The 27,876-nt window shown below is 41.0% G+C and overlaps 1 protein-coding gene and 2 pseudogenes across 1 annotated transcript; 2 read left to right on the top strand and 1 right to left on the bottom strand.

Moving 5' to 3' along the window:
• Positions 1-229: 229 nt before the first annotated feature.
• On the top strand, positions 230-913 carry LOC134738020 (uncharacterized; annotated as a pseudogene).
• A 5,308-nt stretch (positions 914-6,221) lies between these two features.
• LOC129011372 (large ribosomal subunit protein uL23-like) lies at positions 6,222-6,718 on the bottom strand (annotated as a pseudogene).
• A 1,213-nt stretch (positions 6,719-7,931) lies between these two features.
• LOC129011842 (endogenous retrovirus group K member 104 Rec protein-like) lies at positions 7,932-14,761 on the top strand. The gene is made up of 3 exons (XM_054447138.2): positions 7,932-8,044; positions 12,898-13,209; positions 14,705-14,761. Exons 2-3 carry the CDS (start codon positions 12,949-12,951, stop codon positions 14,759-14,761), a joined length of 318 nt encoding a protein of 105 aa, XP_054303113.1. The 5' UTR covers positions 7,932-8,044; positions 12,898-12,948.
• Positions 14,762-27,876: the final 13,115 nt, after the last annotated feature.

Here is a 27,876-nt window from a genome sequence, read left to right as displayed (position 1 = left end):
GGCAGAGAGGCGCACCGCGCCGGCGCAGGGGCAGAGAGGCGCACCGCGCCGGCGCAGGCGCAGAGAGGCGCACCGCGCAACTCGCGCCGGCGCAGGCGCAGACAGGCGCACCGCGCAACTCGCGCCGGCGCAGGCGCAGACAGGCGCTCCGCGCAACTCGCACCCGCGTTGCCCCAGTGGGGAGACGCGGCGCAGGGCATGGACGCATGCCGGCGCCTCCCCGGGATAGGGGGGCGAGGGGTGGCGCAGGCGCAGAGACGCACGTCGCCGGGCTGGGGGTGGGGGGCATGGTCCAAGGCGCACTGTCGCACGCCGCGGGGTGGGGAGCGCGGGGCTGACGCGGTGCAGGCTCAAAGACGCATGTTCCTGGGGGCGCGGCGCAGAGACGGATGGAACCTCAGTAATCCGAAAAGCTGGGCTCGGGCGCCCCCTGCTTGCAGCCGGGCACTACAGGACCCTCTTGCCCATGGTGTTGTGTCAGTGCGCGACCTGCTGGCGACTAAGGCAACTGCAGGGCCCTCTTGCTTACAGTGGTGGTCAGCGCCCCCTGCTGGCGTCGGGGCACTGCAGGGCCCTCTTGCTCACAGTGTAGTGGCAGCACGCCCGCCTGCTGGCAGCTGGGGACACTGCCGGGCCCTCTCGCTCCAAGTGTAGTGGCGGCTGGCTCCCCTGCTGGCAGTTGGGGACACTGCCGGGCCCTCTTCCTTGCAGTGTAGTTGGGGCACGCCCTCTTCTGGCCGCTGGTGGCACTACAGGATCCTCTTGCTCACAGTGTAGTGGCAGCACGCCCCCTGCTGGCAAACAGAGCACTGCAAGGCCCTCTTGCTCACGGTGTAGCCGCCCCTTGCTGGCACCTGGGGACTGCTGGGCCCTCTTGCTGGCAGTGTCGTGGCAGCACGCCACTTGCAGGTAGATGGGGACTAGGCAGGGCCCTCTTGCTCCTGATATGACGGCTGGCGTCCCCTACTGGCCGCCTCCTGCACCACTTCAAGTCAGAGCGCCAGTTATTAAGCCCCATCAGTTCTGTAAATTCAAACTGAAACGGAGCTATTACTGGGGAGAGCTGATGTCCCAGTTCTTGTTTAACTTGGAAGAAAGATTTTCACCAAGAGGCAGTACAAAGATGGCAGATAACTTCATTGAAAACAAATACAGTGTAAAGACCTTATTGTAGAAAAATAGGGAGGAGTGGGCTGATCGTGCATGAAAACACCCTAAGAGTCCTGTGCAGGGAATTTTATTTTGGACTTCACATTCCTGCCTCTGTCTCAAGTCTCCGCCTGTTTTCTTTAGTTTTCCTGCTACTGCCTTAGGTCCCCGACTTGCCCTACTTAGGCTTGTGGGACCTCCTCACTGTTGGTTGAGGTACATGTGTGGTGATCAATCCGAATCCACTCTTGCACCAACCTCCTTCCAGCCATCCCAGGCGGGCTGACAGTGGTCACGTTTGTACCTACTGCACCTGCCTCTTTTGAATGTCCTTCTCTGCTCTGATCTGTACTTATGGTGCCAGGTTTCTCTTAAGAATGTCCCCTTTGTCCTTCTTATCAGCATGTAGCTAGAAATATTCTCACATTTTTATTGCAGAGTGAATGATGATTGGGGCATCTTAAGACGAGTTCTAGGGTGTTTCTTTCTGCATAGGTACCTCTTCTCCCTCCTACCCACAATGGACAAGTGCCCATCCACTCCAGCACTAGAGATGCTACTAATATGTGAATTTTTGGTGGTCCCTCCAGGTGAGCCTTCCCAGACTTTCCCTTTTCCAGGAGCTTCCCCTCCTGTTCATGTATAGCTATCCATCTACTCTAACAGAGCCCACTATCCTGTGTCTTTCCCAAATATAGTGAGGGAATGATTAATTGGAAACCATAAGAAATGATATGCATGTAGATGAAAACTTTACAACTTACACAAATAATCACTCAAAACCATCCTTACACTAAAAATGCAAAACTATACCATTTCTAAAAGAAACTATAGAGGAAAAGCTATGTGCCTTTGGGTTTGGTAATGAATTTTAACAAACGACACAAAAGGTTGATATACACAGAAGAAATGACAATGTGGATTTCTTAATATTTAAAGTTTATACTCTGGAAGAGACCTTGTTAAGAGAACAAAAAGACAAGCCACATATTGAAGAAAATACTTGCAAAATACAGATCTGAGAATTTATATTCAAAATATAGAAAAAATTGTTAAAACTAAACAATAAGTTAAATAGCCCAATTAAAAATGCACACAGATCTGAACAGACACCTCACCAAAGAAGATCTACAGATGGCAAGTAAACATACAAAAAGATGCTCAACATACTAGAGAACTGAACACCACAATGAGATAGCACAGCTGCTCTAGATCTCTTAGAACTGCTAAACTCTAAAAAATGACAAATTGCTGGAGGAAAAACAAGAATTCTTTTCACCTTACAATCCAAAAATCACATTCCTAAGTATTTTGACAACTACTTTGATGTTATTTCCAAACAAAAGCTACCATACAATTATTTACAGAAGCCCTATTCATAATGACCAAAAGAAAAAAAAGGAATCAGAAAGTCTTACAATAGATGACTGTGTGGGAATCCACTCAGACATCAAAAGTTGTTATGAAGATTATTTAAATGAAAATATTTGAGATACTGAAGATAAAGAAAGAAATCTTACCAGAACTTACTTTATCCAATTAAAGCAGAGCTCCCAGAAAAATACAGCTGCCATTAACCCCATCCAAGGAGTTTCTCATAAATTCAGCTGCCATGAAGACAGCGTACTCTTTCCCATTAGCATTGATAAATGAAAGTGAAATCCTGAGCTCCCAACTGACTGAACAGACCCACTCTTGGCGGAGGGGACCCCAGAGTAACTTTCAAAACTGAGTTTTCAGCTTTGCTAGGATGGGATGATGGGGGTCAGATACACATCGTTATACCCCCTCCTTTGCTAACCATGCTGAGGCTTTCTTCCCTAAGGATTTGACAGAAACCAGCCCTTTCAAAGGCTCCACCACTGATATCAACCTCTCCTTTTTTGCCTGATAAGAGACCACCCATGACGGAGAGGTTCTGGCCAGCATATAGAGGATGCACACAGCGAGTTTTCATGTCCTCTGCTTCACCTTTTAATGTCAGATGGCTGAAAACTCCACCCTGGGATCATGCTAACACTGCCATTTTTTGTACATGGGACCCATGAAGAAGCAAGAAACTCAATTGCGAATACGTGCATTTCTCCTGCCATAAATATTCATGACTCCTCCTAGAGCTTATTAAATAAATATATTTGGCCTTTCCACTCAGCATAAATTACTATTTCCTTTACCTCCTCCTTGAAGCATCTGTTTCTGGCTTCTGGCTGGAGGCTATGCTTCCCAGCCTGTCAGAAGGACAATCCTGCAGGCTGCAACCCTTTTTAGGAAATAAATCTCTCACTGGGTGTGGTGGCTCATGCCTGTAATCCCAGCACTTTGGGAGGCCGAGGCGGGTGGATCACCTGAGGTCAGGAGTTTCAGACCAGCCTGGCCAACATGATGAAACCCTGTCTCCACTAAAAATACAAAAAATTAGCCAGGTGTGGTGGTGGGCACCTGTAATCCCAGATAATCAGGAAGCTGAGGCAGGAGAATCACTTGAACCCAGGAAGTGGAGGTTGCAGTGAGCCAAGATCACGCCATTGCACTCCAGCCTGGGCAACAAGAGTGAAACTCTGTCTCAAGAAAAGAAAACATAAAAATGAAGAAATGTCTCCTTTCCAAATTTATGAACCTCATCATTCTTCCGCTGACAGCATTAAAAAGTTCAAAAAGACCTTTCCATACTCTCCCACAGAAGCCCTAGAAATTGTCATTTTGTTCAACATTTTGGATGCCTGAGAACTTGTAATCCAATGAGTAGAAATGTTGGTACCCCATTTATGGCTGTCAATCTGCCAGTTCTCAGGAATTTGTATAAGCCTAAATCTGAAAGGATCTCATCCCGTTAGGACCCCTGTCTCCTTTTCTGTTGCATTTGCCCACTGGCTCTGGCAACAGGGGTCTTTTTTCTCCTTGTCTATCTTGGGATATGGGGGCTCCATCTTCTGTGCCACCTTAGGGAATGCCTTTTGCATGCATAGCTAAGTCATTAAAAAGCCTACAGTTTGAGTAACATTTTGAGTGAGTACTCTCTGAAGCTGGGTTGGAATCTCAGGCCTCTTTGTCTGGAAGTTAACTCTTGGGCTACAAGTTTCTTATCCTAGCTTTTGTTTTGAGGCCTCTCTGTTCTCCTCTTGGGTTGAAAGTTATTCCTGGCTTTTTGTTTCAAGGTGTCTCTCTGATCTTGATCTTGCTCCTTTCATGAGAACTTCTCGGTTGACTAAATTCTTCCTTCTCAAACCTCTGCTGACTCTGTTCCACCAATATGGAACTAATTCTACTTCCTTTCCTGTTTGCATTACTTTAGTAAGAATTATTTACAACTTTAATGGCCCCTTTGAGAAAATTTTTATCTTCCAAATTGCCTCCTTTTAGACCTTTCCTTTCCCAATTGAGTCTCTCAACCCCCTATAATCACTGAAATTTTAGGCACTCTCCTCCATGCCTTGGAGGCTTTAAGTGTGCTCAAGAATCTGCAAAAGCAAGCACCTGGGGCTAAAAAATAGAATAGAAAAAAATTTATTTCTCAGGCTTCATAAGATAGTATGTCAAAACAAAAGAAAATCTTAAAAATCTCCAAAAATATTCATGAGAAAAAAGCTTTAGCCTTCATATGAAGAAGAAAAAAACTTGTTCCATTTTCCAGATACACAGTTATAATACAAATATAAAATGGGGCAAAGACAGAAACCAAGTCTTCTATATAAACTAGTGAATTTTGTACTTATAGTAATCACATTAGGGTACTCCAGAAAGGCAGAATCAATAGGATATATGTAGACAGATATGAGAGAAGATTCATTAGGGGAATTGGTTCACATAATTATGGAGGCTGAGAAGTTCCACAATAGCCTGTCTCCAAGTTGGAGAACCAGGAAAGCTGGTAGCATGGCTCACTCCAGATACAAAGGACTCAGAATCAGGGAAGCCAATGGTGGAACTCTGATTCTGAGGCCAAAGGTCGGAGACCCTGAGGTTCTGATGTCAAGGGCAGGAGAAGAAGGATGTTTCCATTTCAGAAGATAATTCACCTTTCCTCTTCCTTGTTGTTCTATCTGGGCTCTCAACCAATTGGATGGTGCCTGTATTCATCCATTTTTATACAGCTATGAAGAAATACCTGAGTCTGAGCAATTTTTAAAGAACAAAGAGGTTTAATGGGCTGGCAGTTCCACATGGCAGGAGGGGCCTCACAATCATGGCAGAAGGGGAAGCAAAGACGTCCTTTTCATGGCAGCAACAAGGAGAAGTGCTGAGCCAAATGGGAAAAGCCCCTATAAAACCATCAGATCATGAGAACTCACTCACTATCATGAGAACAGCATGACAGTAACCACCACCATGATTCAATCACCTCCCATCAGGTCCCTCCCACGACATGTAGGGATTATAGGAACTACAATTCAAGATGAGATCTGGGTGGGGACACAGCCAAACTATATCAGTGCCCATCCACATTGTGTTGGGGTTATCTCAGTGTCTTCCAGAAACACCCTCACAGATATGCCCAGAAATTGTGTTTTACCAGCTATGTGTGTCTCTTAATCCAATCACGTAGATGTCTAAAATTAACCATCAGAATATTTATGCCTGATTCATGGCTGAAATTTCAGGATGAAAGCTATGAAATCTCTATTTGTGTTTGTATGTCTATTAATGTATGTTATGTATATGTGATATTTTCTTAACTACAGATAGCATTGCAAAATCCATTTATAAAATCCTCTAAAAGTGCTCTATTCTAACTTGGCTTGGAAAAAAATAAGCATTTATAAATAAATATTCACCAAACTCCTAGAAATATAGGAATTGATCAAATGTTTTTTAAGTTAACACGATTTGGATAAAACTTAGTTAAATAAGATTAATATAATATTTTTGGTGTAATAAAACAACTATGTCTTCAAAGTTATCACTATTGAATATAAAACAAACATAAATTCCTATTCTGCTTGAGTTCTAGTCAAATAAGCTAATATTATACTTACTAGAAACATAAAATCTTAAAGCTTATAGATTTGATTCTAATTAAGTTGTCATTCTTATGAAAAACATTACTTTTTTATGGTGAAAAGATACACATATATTTAGAGTGAGCCAGCTGGACTCAGTTTAGATGATCCCAATTTTGTTGCAACATCCAAAACATCATAATCAGGAGCCAGTCGAACATATGCCTTCTTCTGTTTATAAGGACAAATCAGGGTGGTGACCTTGGCCACATCACTCTCATAGAGCTTCTTCACAGCCTGTTTGATCTGGTGCTTGTTGGCTTTAACATCCACAATGAACACAAGCATGTTGTTTTCTTCTATCTTCTTCATGGCTGACTCAGCAGTCAGTGGAAACTTGATGATAGCTTAGTGGTCAAGCTTGTTTCTCCTGGGGGTGCTCTTCTGAGGATATTTGGGCTGCCTCCGGAGTGGCAGTGTCTTGGGCTGCCTGAAGGTGAGTGACATGCGGATCTCCTTTTTTGTGTGTGGCTGTGGACACCTTTCAACAACACTCCCTTCTTGGCCTTTAGAGCCTTTGCTTTGGCTTCAGCTTTAGGAGGAGCAGGAGCTTCCTTCGCTTTGGGTGCCATCTTGTGAAAAGCAAAAAACATTATTTCAAAAATAATTTGTTTACAGTAAATCTGCCTAATAGTAGTTTCCAAAATACTTTTGGTAATTTTTAACCTTAAAGTTAAGCTAAGTAAGTGAAATATTTGCATTAAATATCTAGACCATTTATAAATAAGATACAATACTAAAACAGTAATTACTGAACATAAATAATTCAAGTTTATATACTTTTGGCTTCCTATTTTTACAGAGAGACTAAAAATATTTTGGCCCCTTAATAAACATGTTTTTGTCTGCCACACTGAGAAATTGTACTATGAGGAAACACATCCCTCTAGGTGTTGGGAGATAGTATACTCATACATTTTCTAACCTACTATAGTGTGCTAATATGTGACAGTTTATAACTGTCTACTTTCTAGTTTTCTCTGGAAAATAAAAGATTACTAAGTATTAAAATTATCATACTAAAATAAAATACTAAAATACTAAAATAAAATACTCAAATACTAAAATAAATTATAATACTAAAATAAAAGATTACTAAGTATTAAAATTATAAAGCATGCAAGAAAAGTAGGGCATGTTTTGCAAGTAAAGTAGGTTGTATTTTTTATAAGGAAACCCATACAAAAGATACAAACAAAAAGAGATACCTAACCTTCTCTGTATTATATTTGTATGGGTAAAATGTTATGTTTTCAGAAATTATATAAAATTCCTGAAAATTTGTCAATGTCCTCCTTATCCATGCTATGTGTCAGTATAGAGTAATGAGTCGTAATTCCAATTATTATTTTAAATGTTGTGCCGGGTACAGTGGCTCACGCCTGTAATCCCAGCACTTTGGGAGGCCGAGGCGGGTGGATCACAAGGTCAGGAGATCAAGACCATCCTGGCTAACATGGTGAATCCCCATCTCTACTAAAAATACAAAAAATTAGCCGGGCGTGGTGGCAGGCACCTGTAGTCCCAGCTACTCAGGAGGCTAAGGCAGGAGAATGGCGTGAACCCAAGAGACGGAGCTTGCAGTGAGCAGAGATCGCGCCACTGCACTCCAGCCTGGGCGATAGAGTGAGACTCTGTCTCTAAGTAAATAAATAAATAAATAAATAAATAAATAAATAAATAAATGTTGCATGCCACAGAAAAAATCGAATATCCTTGTCAGTTGTGGTATAATGAACTCTCATCAGATCTTTCATCACAGCCATTTCATATTCTTTGTCATTTAGATATTATTTCCCCCTGATGCTTTCCTGAAAGCTCCTGCAATCAGCTACAGGTCAGAATCCTCGTCTCCAACACTGGACTCCCTCTGAGACTCACGGAAAAGACTATGACAGGTACTCTGGTTATAGGCTTCTGATGATATTGCTTAAACAACTTTAAGACCATGCATTTGACTCGGTGAAGATCTCCAGAAGTCTGGTTGAGAAATTGATGGGTTCATGACACTGCTAACCCAAGATCCAAAAAGACTGGAATTGATTACATGGCACTGAATGAACTGATGAAAATTGATTGTAATTTTATAGCTTTTTGGAGCATTGCTGGTTCTTTAACGTTCTAGTTTCTGGATTTAAGAAACCTCTTTCTCTTAATCTAACTGTAACTTACAACAATTTAGTAGATTATACTTTTGTAAACAGAAACAAGGCATTTATCTTTTTTTCTGCATGATTTTTCCAGAATTTTGAAATCCTTACTGAATACTCATATTTTCACGATGATATAGTTGTTAGCAAAAGTCCAATAAGAATCTGTTTACCTTATAACGGACATAATTGGAAATTTTGGTTATATTATCAAGGTTTTTACTGGAATATCATATTTAGGAATTGTACCTAAGATCAGTTATGACCAGCAATTTTAAGGAAGTAAGGTTGACTTTTATGGAGACAATGCTTACAAAGCACTGTGAGAAATGGGAAAGTTCTTCAAAGATTATAAAGTCACAATTTCTTACTATAAGATTGCTATCCACTATTTATATATATGTGTGTGTGTGTGTATTCCAAATCAGTTGTCCTAGCTTGCTCAAGCATGCCTGGACAGAACTAGACAAGCACCAGCCCATAGAGCATGCCATTCCTTATTTGGAGATGCTTCCTTAACTATCCCTGGGCAACTTCCTTTTCTTTCTTTGTTCTATTCCCCTTACCTAATTAAGAAAGTTTTAAACTAATAGCCAATTGGGTAAAGTGTAAAATGTGAGGTCCTATTCCAGCCAATGGAAACTGGACACAGCAGTAGGGTAGACACATCAGGTTATAAGTGACTCTGTCTCCTTTGTTTGGTGTGCTCTTGTGGCTGGACAGCTATTGAGTAGCACCCTTTCTACAGAAAGTAAAGCTCGCCTTGCTAAGAGATCATTTGTTCCCACATTAATTCTTTTTTTTTTTTTTGAACACCAAAAACTTCATTCCCAACAGCACTCTGAGCAAAGCCAGCCTGATACCTAGATTACAGGGTTCACAGCCTTACAGGTTAGTAAAGAAGGTCATTTCCTGGTAGGCCCAGGAAATTAGGGATATTTGGGGGGCTTCAAGAAGAGAGGAATTCACACAAAGCTATAAGGACTGCAGCTGAAATTTGATAGTATGTTCTTAGCTTGGCTTTTAGCCTGAATAAGGCTTTTAAAAGTCAAATCAGAGATTCTGTACGAAAACTTCCAGCAAAGAAACTTGAAAGCACCTATGTGGTCATCTCCTGTTCTTGCTGCACTTACATAAAAAATCAAGCAAAATCTAACAAAACTAGACTTATTTTTAAAACAAGAATAGTCTTACTTTGATTATGATCAAAAATGATGGTTACTACAGAGAGATATTTTATGTTTCAATGGAAAACTATAACATGGCCAGGCATGGCAACACATGCCTATAATTCCAGCACTTTGGTAGGCCAGGAGTTCAAGACCAGCCTGGGCAACATGGTGAAACCTCATCTCTACCAAAAATACAAAAATTAGATGGGCATGACGGCATGTGCCTGTAGTCCCAGCTAATCAGGAGGCTGAGGAGGGAGGATAACTTGCACCCAGGAGGTAGAGGTTGCAGTGAGCTGAGATTGCACCTTTGCACTCCAGCCTCGGCGACAGAGCCAGACCCTGTCTCAAAAAAAATTTTTAGAGGAAAACTATAGCCATTGTGAGTTATCAGATTCTAGTCTTGTTTCTTGTTTCTGGGCTATTTTTACCTCTTTGTAAACTGGATCCTGCCATCTGCTGCATTTTGTCCCACAATGATACTTGGGGATCAAGAAGCCAAGTATTGTCTCTTCTACTAATGTATCTATTGTCAGTTAATTTGAAGGTCTCCAACCCTGCAACAAAGTTAGAAGAGGAAGACTTTGCTCCCCAAAATGCATAACCAAATTGTGGTACATTCATATAACGGAATACTATTTAGCCATAGAAAGGAACAAGCTATCAACTCACACAAAGACATGAGTGAATCTTGCATGCACATTGCTAAGTGAAAGAAAACAGTCTGAGGAGGATACACACAGTGTGACCTCATTTAATGAGACACTGGAGAAGGCAAACTACACAGACGGGAAGCCATTGGCTCCATGGGGTGGGGGTTTGAGGCATTCCATATGATACTTTAATAGTGGGATACCTGCCACATTGCATTTGTCAAAATACACAGAATTTTACAGCCAAATGGTTAAATCAAACTCTGTTCAAATTAAATAAAATTACTCAGGATGTGGAGTATCCCAGGACAGAATACATCATGTAAAAAAGAATATAACTATGCTACAAATTACTATGGTTTGGATGTGGTTTGTCCTCGCAAAAACTCACGTTGAAATCTGACCCCCACTGTGTCAGTGTGGGGCGGTGGGGCCTCGTGGAAGGTGTTTGGGTCGTGGTGATGGATCCCTCATGAATAGATTATTGTACTCCCATGGGGGTGAGTGAGTTCTGCTCACACAGGAATGGATTAATTCCTGCAGGAGTAGGTAGTTAAAAAGAGTCTGGCTTCCTTGGCTTCCCTTTGCTTTCACTTTTGCTATGTGATCTCCGGTGTACCCCTTGCTCCCCTTCCACTTTCCACCATGAGGTGAAAAAGACTGAGGCCCCACCACATGCAACTGCCCAATCTCAAACATTCCACTCACCAGTACTGTGAGCCGAATGAACCTTTTTTACTTATAAATTACCCAGCCTCAGGTATTCTGTTACAGAAACACAAAATGGACTAAGACACAAATGTAGGTAAAAATTCACTGAAGGTGTAGGGAAAATGGTGTTGACCTAAGTCACTTTGAAAATGAATAGAATCTGTAGGCTGAAGGCAAATGAACTATACGTCGTCACTGGATTCCATTTTATAAAGTTCTTTCCAACAGAAAGAAGCAATTGTGAACAATTGTAAAACCACAGTATCTGTATCTGGAATAAAACAATGACTTACATAAGTCACAGATGGTAGGAACCAGGTCTCTCACTGTTGAATTGGGAGGTTACAAATTGGCAAGGTGAGAACGCTAGAATGATTCATGTGATAGTAGATCAGAGATGGAGACATCAACATTGTAGGGAAAAGAAAGAGAGAACAGACTGTTACTGTGTCTATGTAGAAAGGGAAGACATAAGAAATTCCATGTTGACCTGTACCGTGAACAATTGCTTTGCTGAGATGCTGTTAATTTGTAACTTTGCCCCAGCCACTTTGCCCCAGCCACTTTTTTTTTACTGTACATTCTCCAACAGGCATTATTGTTCAAAATACAGATCTTGTGGAGTGGTCATTCCTTCCTCACAGTACAGTTAAGACTTTTACATTGTACTTAGATCAAATGGCTACATTAATTGGTCAGGCAAGACTATGAATAGTACAATTGTGTGGAAGTGACCCAGATAAAATCATTGTTCCTTTAAACAAGGAACAGGTTAGACAAGCCTTTATCAATTCTGCTGCATGGCAGATTGGCCTTGCTGATTTTGTGGGAATTATTGATAATCATTACCCAAAAACAAAAATCTTCCAGTTCTTAAAATTGGCGACTTGGATTTTACCTAAAATTACCAGACATAAACCTTTAGAAAATGCTCTGACGGTGTTTATTGATGGTTCCAGCAATGGAAAAGTGGCTTACACCGGGCCAAAAGAATGAGTCATTGAAACTCAATATCACTCAGCTCAAAGAGCAGAGTTGGTTGCTGTCATTTCAGTGTTACAAGATTTTAATCAGCCTATTAACATTGTTTCAGATTCTGCATATGTAGTACAGGTTACAAAGGATGTTGAGACAGCCCTAATCAAATATAGTATGGATCATCAGTTGAATCAGCTGTTTAATTTGTTACAACAAACTGTAAGAAAAAGAAATTTCCCATTTTATATTACTCATATTTGAGCACATACTAATTTATCAGGGCCTTTAACTAAGGCAAATGAACAAACTGACTTGCTAGTATCATCTGCCTTCATGGAAGCACAAGAACTTCATGCCTTGACTCATGTAAATGCAACAGGATTAAAAAATAAATTTAATATCACATGGAAACAGGCAAAAAATATTGTACAACATTGTACTCAGTGTCAAGTCCTACACCTGCCCACTCAGGAGGCAGGAGTTAATCCCAGAGGTTTATGTCCTAATGCATTATGGCAAATGGATGTCACGCATGTACCTTCATTTGGAAAATTGTCATTTGTCCATGTGACAGTTGATACTTATTCACATTTCATATGGGCAACCTGCCAGACAGGAGAAAGTACTTCCCATGTTAAAAGACATTTTTTATCTTGTTTTGCTGTCATGGGAGTTCCAGAAAAAATTAAAACAGATAACAGGCCAGGATACTGTAGTAAAGCATTTCAAAAATTCTTAAATCAGTGGAAAATTACACATACAACAGGAATCCCTTATAATCCCCAAGGACAGGCCATAATTGAAAGAATTAATAGAACACTCAAAGCTCAATTGGTTTAACAAAAAAAGGAAAAAGAGAGTAAGGAGTATAACACTTCCTAGATGCAACTTAATCTAGCACTCTATACTTTAATTTTTAAAAACATTTATAGAAATCAGACCACTACTTCTGCAGAACAACATTTTACTGGTAAAAAGAACAGCCCACATGAGGGAAAACTGATTTGGTGGGAAGACATAAAAAATAAGACATGGGAAATAGGTAAGGTGATAACATGCGGGAGAGGTTTTGCTTGTGTTTCACCAGGAGAAAATCAGCTTCCTGTTTGGATACCCACTAGCCATTTAAAGTTCTACAATGAACCCATCAGAGATGCAAAGAAAAGTGCCTCCACAGAGACAGAAAACCCGCAATCGAGCATCATTGGCTCACCAGGTGAACAAAATGGTGACATCAGAAGAACAGACGAAGTTGCCATCCACCAAGAAAGCAGAGCCGCTGACCTGGGCCCAACTAAAGAAGTTGACACAGATAGCTGAAAAAAGCCTGAAGAACACAAGGGTAACACAAACTCCAGAGAATATGCTGCTTGCAGCTTTAATGACTGTATCAACAGTGGTAAGTCTCCCTATGTCTGCAAGAGTAGCTGCAGCTAATTATACCTACTGGACATATGTGCCTTTCCCACCCTTAATTCGGGCAGTGACTTGGATGGATAATTCTATTGAATTATATGTTAATAATAGTCCATGAGTACCAGGCCCCACAGATGACCGTGGCCCTGCCCAACCTGAAGAAGAAGGAATTTCCTTTGGGTATCATTATCCTCCTATTTGCCTGGGGAAAGCACCAGGACGCTTAATGCCTACAACCCAAAATTGGTTGGTAGAAGTACCTACTGTCAGTGCTACCAGTACATTATCACATGGTAAGTGGAATGTCACTGGGGCCACAGATAAATAATTTACAGGACCCTTCTTATCAAAGATCATTACAATCTAGGCCTAAGGGGAAGCCTTGCCCCAAGGAAATTCCCAAAGAATCAAAAAGCCCGGAAGTCTTAGTTTGGGAAGAATGTGTGGCTGATACAGCAGTGGTACTACAAAACAATGAATTCAGAACTATTACAGACTGGGCCCCTCGAGGCCAATTATATCATAATTGTATGGGCCAGACTCAATCATATTCACAGGTCCCATCCATCTGGCCCATTAATCTGGCCTATGATAGTGATTTAACTGAAAGGCTGAACCAGGTTTATAGCAGGTTAGAATCACTCTATCCATGGAAATGGGGTATGTAAAATCCCCTTATATGCTGGATGTAGGAAACATAGTTATTAAACCAGATTCCCAAACTATAACCTGTGAAAATTGTAGATTGTTTACTTGCATTGATTCAACTTTTGATTGGCAACACCGTATTCTGCTGGTGAGGGCAAGAGAGGACGTGTGGATCCCTGTGTCCATGGACTGACTGTGGGAGGCTTCCCCATCCGTCATATTTTAACAGAAGTATTAAAATGAGTTCTAAATAGATCCAAAAGATTCATTTTTACTTTGATTGCAGTGAGTACGGGTCTTATTGCAGTCACAGCTACTGCTGCAGTGGCTGGAATTGCTTTACACTCCTCTGTTCAAACTGCAGAATATGTGAATAATTGGCAAAAGAATTCCTCAAAATTGTGGAATTCTCAGACCCAAATAGATCAAAAATTGGCAAACCAAATTAATGACCTTAGACAAACTGTCATTTGGATGGGAGATAGGCTCATGAACTTGGAATATCTTTTTCAGTTACATTGTGACTGGAATACATCAGATTCTTGTATTACACCTCGAGCCTATAATGAATCTGAACATCACTGAGACATGGTTAGACGCCATCTACAAGGAAGAGAAGATAATCTTACTTTAGATATTTCAAAATTAAAAGGACAAATTTTTGAGGCATCAAAAGCCCAATTCAATCTGGTACCAGAAACTGAGGCAATGGTAAAAGCTGTTGATAGCCTCACACATCTTAACCCCCATCACTTGGGTTAAAACCATTGGAAGATCCACTATTGCAAATTTTGTATTAATCCTTGTATGTCTGTTCTCTCTGTTGTTAGTCTACAGGTGTATCCAGCAGCTCCAGAGAGACAGCGACCAGCGAGAACAGGCCATGATGATGATGGTGGTTTTGTCAAAAAGAAAAGGGGGATATGTAGGGAAAAGAAAGTAAGAGAGATCAGACTGTTACTGTGTCTATGTAGAAAGGGAAGACATAAGAAATTCCATTTTGACCTGTACCTTGAACAATTGTTTTGCTGAGATGTTGTTAATTTGTAACTTTGCCCCAGCCACTTTGCCCCAGCCACTTTGCCCCAACTTTGAGCTCACAAAGACATGTGTTATATGGAATCAAGGTTTAAGGGATCTAGGGCTCTGCAGGATATGCCTTGCTAACATAATGTTTACAGGCAGTATGCTTGGTAAAAGTCATCGCCATCCTCTAGTCTCAATAAACCAGGGACACAATGCACTGCGAAAAGCCTCAGGGACCTCTGCCCTGGAAAGCGGGGTATTGTCCAAGTTTCTCCCCATATGATAGTCTGAAATATGGCCTCGTGGGATGAGAAAGACTTGACCGTCCCCCAGCCCAACACCCATAAAGGGTCTGTGCTGAGGTGGATTAGTAAAAGAGGAAGGCCTCTTGCAGTTGAGATAGAGGAAGGCCACTGTCTCCTGCCTGCCCCTGGGAACTGAATGTCATGGTATAAAACCCGATTGTACATTTGTTCAATTCTGAGATAGGAGAAAAACCGCCCTATGGTGGGAGGCGAGACATGTTTGCAGTAATGCTGCCTTGTTATTCTTTACTCCATGGAGATGTTTGGGTGGAGAGAAACATAAATCTGGCCTATGTGCATATCCAGGCATAGTACCTCCCCTTGAACTTAAAATTATGACATAGTTTCTTTTGCTCACACGTTTCTTTGCTGACCTTCTCCTTATTATCACCCTGCTCTCCTACCACATTCCTCTTGCTGAGATAATGAAAATAATAATCAATAAAAACTGAGGGAACTCAGAGACCAGTGCTGGTGCAGGTCCTTGGTATGCTGAGCACCGGTTCCCTGGGCCCACTTTTCTTTCTCTATATTTTGTCTCTGTGTCTTATTTATTTTCTCAGTCTCTCGTCCCACCTGATGAGATATACCCACAGGTGTGGAGGGGCAGGCCACACCTTCAAATGTAAACTTATGTTTAGTTTAATATAGACACATACAGTTCCACCTAGAAACCTTTATAATTAGGTGTGTGTAGGTAGGTTAGATACACACATATACTTCCTAGCATTGCTAATGAGGGACAAGATACAATGTGCTCATTCGGCAGCCAGATGTAAGTTTTCCTACCATTCTGAAAGGAATCAGGCTCTTTGAAGAAATGTCTGATACTAGAACTGGGACAGTAAATATAGGAGCCAGGATAATCTTGAAGTATCAGAAAGTAAGTAAGTACTAAAAAATTTTAACATATATCAAAGAAAGAAAAATAAGAGCCAATAAAAACAGCTACCAATGGCCAACACAGGAATGAATTGTGCAACATAATGCTGCAGTGTTGAATAATAACTAAAGCATAAAGTAATTATCTAGGTGTCTGTATTTGCATACATACGTGAATAAGCAAATGGAGTTGCATAGAAATCTCCTTTGCAAAAGAATTTCAGATAACTGATGTAGACACTCAGCCATCAAGAAGGTGGAGCCAACTCCTCACTCCGTAAGGAGTGAGGCTCTGCATAGTGACTTGCTCCAAAAGAACACATGCAGTATGGACAAGGAAGAAAAATAACTTCACAGTGAAGAAACCTGACAAACAGTAGCTCTGCCAAATGATCCAAGTGAACATCAAAGGTGACAGTTCACCTTGAGAACATGAAGTGACAATGGGGGACATTCTACAAAATGCCTGACCAATCCTCCTGAGTACTATCAAGGTCATCATGAGATGGAAAGCCTGATACACTGTCACAGCCAGGAAGAGCCTACGTGATGACTTCATGTCATGTGGGATCCTGGATGGGATCCTGGGTCAGAGTAAGACAGAACTAAGGGAATCCAAATGAAATGTGAACTTTAGTTAATAATAGTCTATCAGTATTGGTTCATTAACTGTGACAAATTATGTAAGATATTAATAAGCCATGTGAGACACACTGATAGAAGATGTTAATAAGAGAGGAAACTAGGTTGCAGCTACATGGGAAATCTCTGCTTTTTTTTTTGGTAATTTCTGTGTAAGTAAAAAAAATGATGTAAAATAAAACTTTATTTAAAACATTGTTATATTTTTGAACGCTTCCTTGTTTAATTATTTATACTGTGAATTACCAGTAATTGACATTGTTAACTAGTCCTGTTTTTTAAATAAGAGCATTTATGACACAAAATATTAAACAGTGCAGAGTGGTATATAAATCAAAACAAATGTTCTTTACCTGTTTTCTATTACAGTAGTAACACATATGTTTAAACTTAATTATCATATTTTTCTCTTGTGCTGTGGTTCTGTCCTGGGTTCATTCTCTAAAATGCTGTTCACCTTAGACAAGGAAAAAAAATAACCTTACAGACTCTGTTTCAATTCATGGCTAAATATTTTCAAAATGGCAAATTGATTCATTGTGATGGGATCACTTACTCCAAAGACTTCTTGTCTTTATTTTGTTGCCATGTCTACCTTTTAGCCATAATACAACAGAATCAAATATTGGCCACTGGGAAAAAATATTCAAAGAAAAAAAGAATGTGAACAGAACTTATGACCATGATGATTCAATGTTTTACCACAATGCTTTCTAAAACAGAAGAGTGTAAAAGGATATTCAAAGTCAATTTCCTCAGCGAGGCTTTGCAGAAAATGAGGAAACTAGAAAAACAAAAATGGCAGGACATTCTACGGGTGATTTTAAATGTTGCTGTGTTTTATGGGGAAAAAATACTTTACCTTTTAAAGAATTAATCACAAAGAATTATTGGAAACCCAAACTCTGGAATGTTTCCAAATTTAGTTGAACTTCTATGTAATTATGTCTATATAGTCACGAAGTTGATGATTTTTTTTAAATCTGTGCCTTATTTGTGCAATAAAATACACAATGAATAATTAATGCTCATAGGAAAACATGTTACACCTTGTGAAAGGAAAATCAATCTTGGGGGCCCAAAATCACTAAGCTAAAGGGAAAAGTCAAGCTGGGAGCTGCTGAGGGCAATCCTGCCTCCCATTCTATCCAAAGTCACTCGTCTTCTCACCGAGATAAATGCATATCTGAGTGCCTCATCTGGAGAGCATAATTGGCAACTCAAAAGAATGAAACCATTTGTCTCTTACCTACCTATGACCTGGAAGGCCCATGTCTGGCCTTCTCTTCAAATTGTCTCACCTTTCTGGACTGAACCAATGTACATCTCTCACATATTGATTGATGTCTCATGTCTCCCTAAAGTGTACAAAACCAAGTTGTGCCCCGACCACCTTGGGCCCATGTTGTCAGGACCTCCTGAGGAGGCATCAAGGGCAAGCATCCTCAAGCTTGGCAAAATAAACTTTCTAAGAAATCTGAGACCTGTCTCAGATTTTCAGGGTTCACACATGTAATGTAGGATGTCAATGTTTATAAAACAGACATTATTCTATCTGCTATTACAAATATACTGCCAATTAACCTTAGACTTTCTCAACAAAATAATGTTGATGAGGTACAAATAATATATTTAAACTTAAATAATGTTGCAAGATTTAATATGCCTACTTTTCAATTTTTCAATACTGTTTTTACTACTTTAACACTGTAAGAAAAATGAGTAATTAAAACACGAATTAAAGTGTTTGCAGGGGGTGCACATGCTTCCTCCAGCCTCTGCCCATCCCCAGCTTTCATCCCATGCTTAGAGTCCTGAGGGTGGCTCTAAGCATTTCTTCTTTCTCTACACCAAGATCTCTCCCCAGAAGCAAACCCAAATCTTACAAAATGTTATAGCATGCTATGACGATGAGCAGCCAAAGCCTCAAGGAAGGGATGCTTTTGTAAAACAAGACTTGTAGAATATAACGTGTGAAAGTAAAGCCCATGGCAGAGCTCCCTCCTCAGCACACAGGGAGCAGACAGGAAGCTTTTGCCTCACCTTCCTCAATGGCCTGCAGCCACGTCTCCCCAGGTCAGTCTTGAGGAAAACGAAACTCTGGTCTTCACTGTGGACATGCTACCAGGGGCTCCAAAGCCATGGCCTCTCCTCAGGTGGGTCCTAACCTCTGGTTCTAATCCTAACCATAACCCTGTCCCCAGAATTTGACCCTGACCCTAAACCCTGATCCCTACCCTGGTCCCTAATTCTGACCCTTACTTTGACCCTGACTTTGATCTCGACCCTGACCATGACCCCACTTCTAACCATACTTCTGGCCCTGACTCTGAGGCTGACCCTAATCCTAACCCTATTATTATCTTTATATCTCTAATCTTACCCTCTAGTGGTAAATAGTTGTACCCAAAAGCACTTTTAAATTATTTAACTTCTTTTCCTTGAATTCTCTAAGGACATCCTAAAGGAGATATCATTATGTATTTTGCAGTCTCTCTGAGTGGTATGGCTTCAGATAGGAAGTTCTAATACTTTGCAAGACATAAAAAGTTTGGAGGGTAACAGCACTGGGTTGTTAGGGATGCATGTTGGGATTCAAGAGAGTCATTGGTGCTGTTCTCCAGATATTTTCAGTTCATTTTTTATGAATGCATTCTGACTGTTCCATCCCAACTACTTAAATTTTTGCATGGCACATGACTTTTTTTTTTTTTTTGCCGATGGAGGTGAGAAGAAATAACATGTGAATTTTTCAGGTGAAATCGCCAAGAAATACAGTTTTATTCACCATGCTTTTTCTCTTTTCTATAGCAATGGGGATCTTATTGATGGTCCCTCCTTCTGCCTGGATTCCTGTGTTAGGATGACACAACACAGAGCTACCTCTCACCTGACCCATGATGAAATGTAAATAAACGAGGAAGAAGATCTTTGAGCCACTGAAATTTGGAGGTTTTTTGTCATCATGGTTTAACCTAGCCCCCACTGGCTGATGCAGGGCTGAAGAATGAGTCAGAACTGGATCTAGACGAGACATGTGAAGAGCACTCCAGGCCGAGTAAAATTCAAGTCTTGTCTCGAAGATAACAGTGAACATGATGTGTTATTGGGGTGGTTGTGGGATAAATAAGGTATGTCAGGTGAGAATAATGAGAAACTCAACTTTAAAAGACGGTGCTAATTTGGACTGTGGAGAGATTCAAATGGCCTGCTTAGCATTTGAGATTGTGATGGTTGAACAAACTAATTAAGAGCCCTAAATGAAGGCTTGGGATATATATATCTGAGGATGTCTAATATCCCAGTTTTTCTTCCTAGAATGGGCAAAGTCCTTGACCCCATTCTATGGAGACTTCCAAAAGAAAAAAGACCTGCATTTCTGCAACAACTCACATTGAGAGACTTTCCTGCACTTTTGACCTGTGGCTAACACTCCTCACCTTTCATTCTAACCTCAGTATTTTGGGGAAACACCTTTAACTCTCTATGACTTACAGGTTATTAAGTGGCCCTTATAATTCCCTCCAGAGGTGGAAAGGACTAGTGATGAGGGTATCTGAGTTCACAGCAGCAAGCAGGCATGTGCGCTCAGCAGCCATGTGGCTCATCTGCTAGGAGCTTATGAAATACGATGTTCTACAACATTGCTTAACACAAGGGGAGGTGCTCCTGACTCAGAGGGTTTAATTTCTCACCTACTTCTTTTTCTGCCCTCTTGGGCTCCTAAAATGGAAAGAATCCTGGGGTGATAAAGTGAATCAAAGGGGTGCCAGCTGCATCACAGCAAAATAAAGATGCCTAAAAAATCCCTGGCCTAGGATGACAGCCTTGGCTGGATACGTTTGAATGTGCTGACAGTGGACACGGGAGAGTGAAGGTGGTTAAAACGTTCATATTAAAGAACTTCCACCCAGATTGCAAGAAAAGAGAGGGGAATGGAGATGGCAGCACGAGTCCCTACAATAGAAGCAGATGTTTTGAGATCAGTTATATTTGTTCTGACAAAAATTAAAGACAGAAACCAAAGTTTAGCCTGAGGCTACAATTAATTGGGCAATAAGGCAGAGGCACATATGGCATAGACAGATTTAAACATTTCTCCCTTATAATAATACAAATACTAAAATTACAAATAAATTGATTTCAAACAAAACAAATATTTAAAAAATTTAATGAATAAACACTGGGGTCTACAGTAGTATTTCAAGGAGATCTCACAAACAGGTTTGGTTTGTGAAGGTTAGAACTGATGGTCTAGAGAATTTATTTCATTCCAGAGACAGAAAGAGAGCAAATTCTTGGGTTCCTTCAGGAATGTGTCTGGCTTTGCCTCATCTTTGTATGTGTGAACTATGCATATGGCAGAAGAAAACATGAGGATTTCACAGACTGAAGGTGCAAAAAGTCGCTGGGTTCTCTAAGAAGCCCAGGATTCTCCTGCTGGAAAAATAAGTTTGTTGAGAAAAAAATGAGTTGGAGGAGGCTGTTACAGAAGTGAAGCAGAATTGTTTTAACTAATCTGCTTATTATCCACTCTGTAGTGTGCAAACAAATTATTCATGCACAAGGTCCTCTTACTGTTCCTGGAATGCAGTGGGAAGAGAACAGATTAGTTTTTCTCCCTCAGAATGCAACCACTAGAAACGTCCTAACTCAGATGAGATATTGCCTAGTTATTTTCAAAAGACAGTGAAAAATGATGGATGTAAATGTTTGCTGCAAAATAAATACATGCTAGAAACAGAAGCATCTGGGTCACAGCTATATTAGAGCTACCTGTATTCCCCTGTCATTGAGATTAAACAAAAATGTCCAATAGAAATCATTCACAGTGTGGGAGAGGGGAAGTTGAAGGATGGAAAGGCCAGGCATAAAAGGATTTCAGAATTTCAGTCTGTAAGGAAGTGGCTTTGTGCACTGTCTGTTGCTGTGTGCAAGGTGAAGGCTGGGGCAAGAAAACGTGCAGTGAAAAGGGCTCCTTTGTCCATCTCACCTCTCTAGATACCAAGTTTCAGACATGCTGCATTTTAATTGAAAGGTTGATATAATTTTTTTAACAGAACACTAGTGGTGTTTGAAGTGACAAAGGCTGCTGTGACCAAAAAAGCAGGGAAAGGTTTTTAAGAAAAAGCAAACAACAAAAACCCCACAAAAAAAACCAAAAAAACAAAAAAACAACCAAACAAAAAAACAGAGGAAGAAGTTGAAACACCCTGGGCTGTGACTACTTCCGGGAAGGGGCTATGAGAAGCAGTTAGAAATTCTATTTGCTTTGCAACTGTGGGTTTTCTGGCCTGCTTCCTTTCTAAAGCATATTACTCTGCTTTTGGTTCATGAAGTTATCCCTTTCTGTTTTATGGAACAGCTATGTATTTTCTTTATCTATCATCTATCTATCTACCTGCCTATCATCTATCTATTTACTATCTTTTCTACCTTTTGCTATCAGGAGCTTGGGTCAAGCAGGATAGAATTCCAGTGTATGTTCACTCTACCATTTAAAAGAAGAGCTCTTGTAGGCATTCTCTATCACATCACAAACCTGAGCTTCCTAAAACTGGGTGTGGCAAACTACCATGCATGGGCCATGTCTGACACAGTCTGCTTTTGTAAGTAAAGTTGTATTGGGACACAGCCACATACATGTGTTACACAACATCTCTGTCTGCTTTCATGGTACGATGGAAGAGCTGAGTCATTGAGAGAGAGACCATATGGCTTGAAAAACATAATATTTAACATTTAGCCCTTTGCAGAGAATATTTGCTGACTCTTGTTCTAAAAGATCTCTGTTTAGAATTCTACCTATTGCCTTCTGGATAGAATCACAACTCTTTACCACAATCGACACAGCTTCAGCCCTGCTTCTATATCCAGCCTCATCTATTTCTGCTCCTCCTCCATATTTTGCTTCTGGCCATGCTGATGGACTGTCAGCTTCCCAGATGTGCAAGAATCTCTCTTCCCTTCCCAACATTCTCATGCTCTCCCTTTGCCTCTAGAGAATTTCCTGTCCCATCTCTCATGACAAATCCCTTCTTCATTCTTTATGATGCAGCCCCTTCTGCATCTCCTAGAGCCATCCTGTGTCTGTCAGCTACTGCATTCCTTTGCATTTCTGTGTCATATATCACCAAATCTGCCTAAGCCTGCATGAGTCACTGCATGACAACTTCAGACTCCACCAGTATTGTCCCCACTAACCACGAGGCTTATACATTTCTCCAGTATCCTCGGGGTTGTGGGGTGGTAGGAGTAACCAGCTGGTGAGCATCATCTCTTACAACAGAATCAAATCTGTAGATCTCTGCCATTCTTAAGTATTTGGAGTTTAAAGTTAGCATAAAGATTTTCCTTAAAATAAGAACAAATGGCTTGAGCAGGCTTTTGGAATGTATGAGATTTCTGCTGGTTCATTTTTGTGTTTGGGAAAGTCGCTCAATCTCCCTCAGCTAAATTTTGTTGTGTAAGTAATGAGAAGAGAGCTGTTATTTCTATTTAGTGAATAATAACAAATACAAGGCATTTACCCTTCTGGAACCTGGTATGTAGTAGATCCTCATGAAATACTAGCTCTGTTGATAAAACTAGACTGAAAGGAGCTTTCAAAGTCAACAACAACATCATGCAGTGAAGGACATAGATGAGAAGCTGCTGCTGCAGCCTGGAGCTCCTGGAGGCCTGTTTTGTCCAGGACTTAGCAGGAATGCACTACCTTTCCATGAGGAGACACTGCCAACAGAAACCAAGGCCATTCTTTGAAGACAAACATGTTTTAATAGCTTTTACATTATGTAATGGTGTAATATAAATAATATTAATAAGGTAAAATTATTTACATTATTATGTTATGACTTTTGTACAGAGCTTTACACCTAGATATTCTGAAGTTGATGGTCTGTGAGTGGCATCAAGTGATGACTGACACACTCTGACCTGGGGTGGAACAACACGTGCCCCATGCGGTTTGCTGAATTTCAGGGCATCACCACCTGTTTTCCAGAGTGTGTTTTCCTATCCTCTAGAGTTTTGCCCACTTAAGCAATAGCTTTGCTGTAATACAGAACTCCACAATTTATCAAAATATGAATTTGGAGAATACTGGTTCACATAGTTCATTTTCAAGTTTTCTTAAACTATCAGGCCCATAGCTGATACCAGCGGCTCCAAGGATGAGAAGGTAAAAGCCTTTTTTGTTTTTGTTTTTGGCAAGAGAAAAAAACACATTTCAAACCTTACTCTCTCATGCTATTCATTGGAAAAGTAGAAGTGAACATACTCCCCTCCCAGCCCAATCACAGCTACTAAATAACCAAGATCTCCTGCAGGTGCCTTTGCTTTGGCTTTGTGAGCCTGGAGTTGCTGGCTGGCACTGGGCAGCAAGAAGCAGAGCTGGTCCCATTCCTCCGTGCTTTCCCCATGCTGTGGGGACACAGACACATTGAAAAACCTGGGTCCTGGTCTGGCACTGGCTGGGAAGCTATCTGACGTCAGGCTCATAGTGGACTTCTGAGTTGAAAAGAGAGTATGGGTCACCCAGCCCCACTTACTCATTTTACAAAGAATGAAAACGGGTCTCTATGCCAGACATGAGAGTACACATTGTAAGGCTGTGCAAGCTCGCCGCACTTGTATTCGCTCAGCACACACTTACTGAGTGCCGAGTGTCTCCAGCATGAGAGGGGCTCTAGTTCCCGGGGTCCCACACTCCACAGAGGACAGCAGCACCTCAAGGGACAGAGGTGCAAACAGCAAGGTGGGGGCCCTTCTGCTGGAGAGGCAGCTAGAGAGGGTCCTTACAGGAAGTGACACCTGAGCTCTTCTCTGAAGGATGAAGCTGAATTACTTGAAGCTTAGGGTGAAGGGGTGTCCGCAGAAGTGGAGCCTGTGAGCCAAAGGCACGAGTATAATGACTTGTCCAGAGAAGTGTAACAAGTTCCATATTGTTTCTACGCCAAATCTGCACAGGAGTCACCAAAGGAAAGAGCAGGATCCGGGAGCCAGGGCCTTGCATTTCACCCACTGACAATGGGAATGTTCACTGGGAATTTTAGGGGGCAAAACGTGAAAATGTTTCCTCTTAAAAATAAATAAAAATAAGAAGGAAAGTGTTTCCCTTAGCTCCAATTCTCTCTCTCTCTTTCTGTCCCTCTCTCTCTCCCGTATCTTTAATTTCTGTATTATCATAAGAAAACACAGACGTGTCAGACGTGGGAATTAGCAGCCTGCTTCTTTCTGGATGACTCAGGGGAGCACTTTGGCCTCTGTGAGCTTATTTACAATAATTCACGAATCTTGCAAAAAAAAAAAAAACAAAAGTCATGGCAGCAGAAGTTAGAAAATCTCCTAGTATTTCTTCTGATACTTTGAATTTATGATTAATATGTTTCATCTTCATCTTCTGAAAAGTCACCAGTTGCACAGTGAGGACCATAAAGGGCTTGTGTTTCTGTGGTTTGTGGCTTCAACAGTCAGTGGTTTTGCAGCAGCAGCACTGCATGTGGGTTTTAGGCTGATGATGCTCAACAGTGGACAATTCTCTTTACCTGCCTGAACCCCAATGCCCACCCTTTCATACAGTGCAGGGTCACAGCTGAGCTCTCCAAGACACCTCGCAGGATCTCGGTTTCTGAACTGTCGGGTGTCTTCTAGGAGAAGGCTTCATCTCATAGCCTTTGTGGCTTCCTCCAGGTAACACTTGGTTTTCTGACCTAATCCCGGTATTTGTGTGACACGTGTGTGAATGTGCTCCCTGTGGCAGCACTGAGAAAAGACTCAGTCATCACAGATGCCGAAAGGCAAACGCAGTGTGCTTTTTTCCAGCATCTCCAGTCTTGCATTATTTTTACCCATCATCCCATTTGAAAAAGAAAAAAAAAAGCCTCGTGTTATAATTAAATCCCCTCTAGAGGTAACGGGTATTTTGTAAATCTTTCATTTTTTTTATAGTCACATTTGCGCCAGAATCCACTAGAGGGCAGACACACCCATGTGTATTTGTGTGGCACTTGCTGAGTGGTAATAAAAACAGACACCCTGCCCTCCAGGAGCCAACCTCCAGTGCCAGGGCCAGCGGCAGCAAGTAAGAAAACCTCAGTTTCCACATCTGCATCAGCTACACAGTGCTCACACACAGGAGGCATCAGTTTTCTCAGTTACAGAGACAGAAACGAAACGTGTCCTCACTACTTTTTTGAATTTACCACGTTATCCAATGTTTTAACTTAATTGAATGAATAAACTCCTTATGCATCTGGACACATGCATGGAAAATTCACAAACACTTCAAAACAAAATAGTTTGCTAAAAGAAAATTTCTTTGATACATGAATTTCACTTTTTTCTATCTTTTAGTGATTTTAATGTAATGAAATTGAGAAGTCTGTGCCTCTAAAAGACTTTTTAAAAAGCACGGTTCTTCTCCATTTTGAAAAAATATTGGCAAAATATCTTCTACTGCAGATAGAAGTTAATTGGCTGAGGGTAATAAACAGAAGATTAAAAAATGAGCTTTATCTCCTGCTATTCTGTCAAGGGCTACAGTGAATTACACACCCTGGCATGGGTTTGCATGCCACGTGCTGGAAGCCAGCAGTCATGCAGGCCATGCTCTCCTACACTTGGAAAAAAAGCCCATGAGAAAGAGCTCCATCAAGTTCACACACAATGACCTCCAGCCAGACCTGGAAAATGCTCAGTTCCACAAAATACCTGTGTCCAAATACTTTCAGCGCACAGCTCTGGCATCAGGTTCCTGTGAGGACAGACCCTGAGATGAATTTCTGGATAGAGGCTGCTGCCAGAGGAGACAATGTGACTGCAGATGGCTCACACTTCTCCCCACACTGCAGGGGCCAGTGACTTGGGGCTCCCGCCCACCGTCCTGTTGGGTAACTGTGGAGATTCACCCCAGCTGGGTGGACTCTGCTGTGTCCCCTGTCAAGAAGCCCCTCAGCTTACCTTGGTTTTTCCTTTTTAAAACTCTCTGGTGTTTTTCTCTCCCGTGGGGGCTGCATCTCACCTTAGAAGAAAAGATTTTCCAACTAGGGGCTGTCTTGGTAGCTGGTCCAGAGGAAGGTCTCCTCTCTCGGGAGTGAAGCCCAGCCAAGTAACTCCAGCCAGAACTCTCACTGAGTGGGGCTGGATCTGCCCTGTTCTCCTCCCATCCTCATGACTGTGAAAATCCATCCATGCCCTATGCAAAGTCCTGCATCTGGGACTGTAAAATGGCAAAAGCCGAATTTAAACTAGATGATTATATTGACTCTATGAGGAAAAGAAAATTCTGAGGTAGACAATTGGTAAGCAAGCAATTATGTGTAACTTGTTAGAACACTAGGGTGTAGTTTATTTGTCTCTCTGATTATTTTCTGTTTAACAGACTGGCTAAAAGCCAGAGGGAGAGAAGGCTGGCTGGGAATTGAGAGGCATGAGGTCACCTCAGCCCCAACATTTCCATGTAAATGATGATGCGAGGTGGGCTGGTGGCAGGAGTCCCTGGAAATTCTCACAATCTCAGCTCTTAACTTCTGTAAAATATTATGTCATTTATGATCTCTTTAACAAATAACTTTTTTCTAATTAAAAAAGTGTACAATCTCTTTGGAGGATCTTTGGTAAATATAAAATGAGTTATCAAAGAAAGAAAAATTATTCATAATTTTATCACTCAAATTTTGATAATTATATTCCTGCATTTTTAACAAAACATAGAAATTTTAGATTATACTGTACATAAAATATTGTATCTGTTTTTTCATCCAATATTAGATTATAAACGTTTTACATGGCATAAACTATATATGTAAGTCAGCTATTTCCACACCAACTTGATTTAACCTTCCTTATACTGTTAGCCATTTAAATGATTTCTACTTTATCCTATGAATAACACTTCAACCAGTTATTATTCTTATATATAGCTCAATCACTCATAATCTCGTTGAGCATTTATTTATAATTTAATTGCATATTACCTGAATGGATTGTGGTTATATGTTTATATGCTTATTCCAAATATAGTGCTAAGATTAGCATTAGAGACAGGAAAATATTCACAGGTTTTGAAACTAGAAGGAGCCAAACAAATCCATGATCCAGCTCTGCATACTCTCACCCATCCTTAGTTTTCTCACACAGAAAGTGAA

Source organism: Pongo pygmaeus, chromosome 14 (genome assembly GCF_028885625.2).
Source record: "Pongo pygmaeus isolate AG05252 chromosome 14, NHGRI_mPonPyg2-v2.0_pri, whole genome shotgun sequence".
NCBI lineage: Eukaryota > Metazoa > Chordata > Mammalia > Primates > Hominidae > Pongo > Pongo pygmaeus.
This window is presented reverse-complemented; position numbering and strand designations above follow the sequence as displayed.

Excerpts from the sequence above, each read along its gene's own strand:
- LOC129011842 (XM_054447138.2), top strand. The coding sequence starts at position 12,949 with ATGAACCCATCAGAGATGCAAAGAAAAGTGCCTCCACAGAGACAGAAA. Across the intron at positions 13,210-14,704 it reads TAATGACTGTATCAACAGTG|TCTACAGGTGTATCCAGCAG; the intron begins GTAAGTCTCCCT and ends CTCTGTTGTTAG.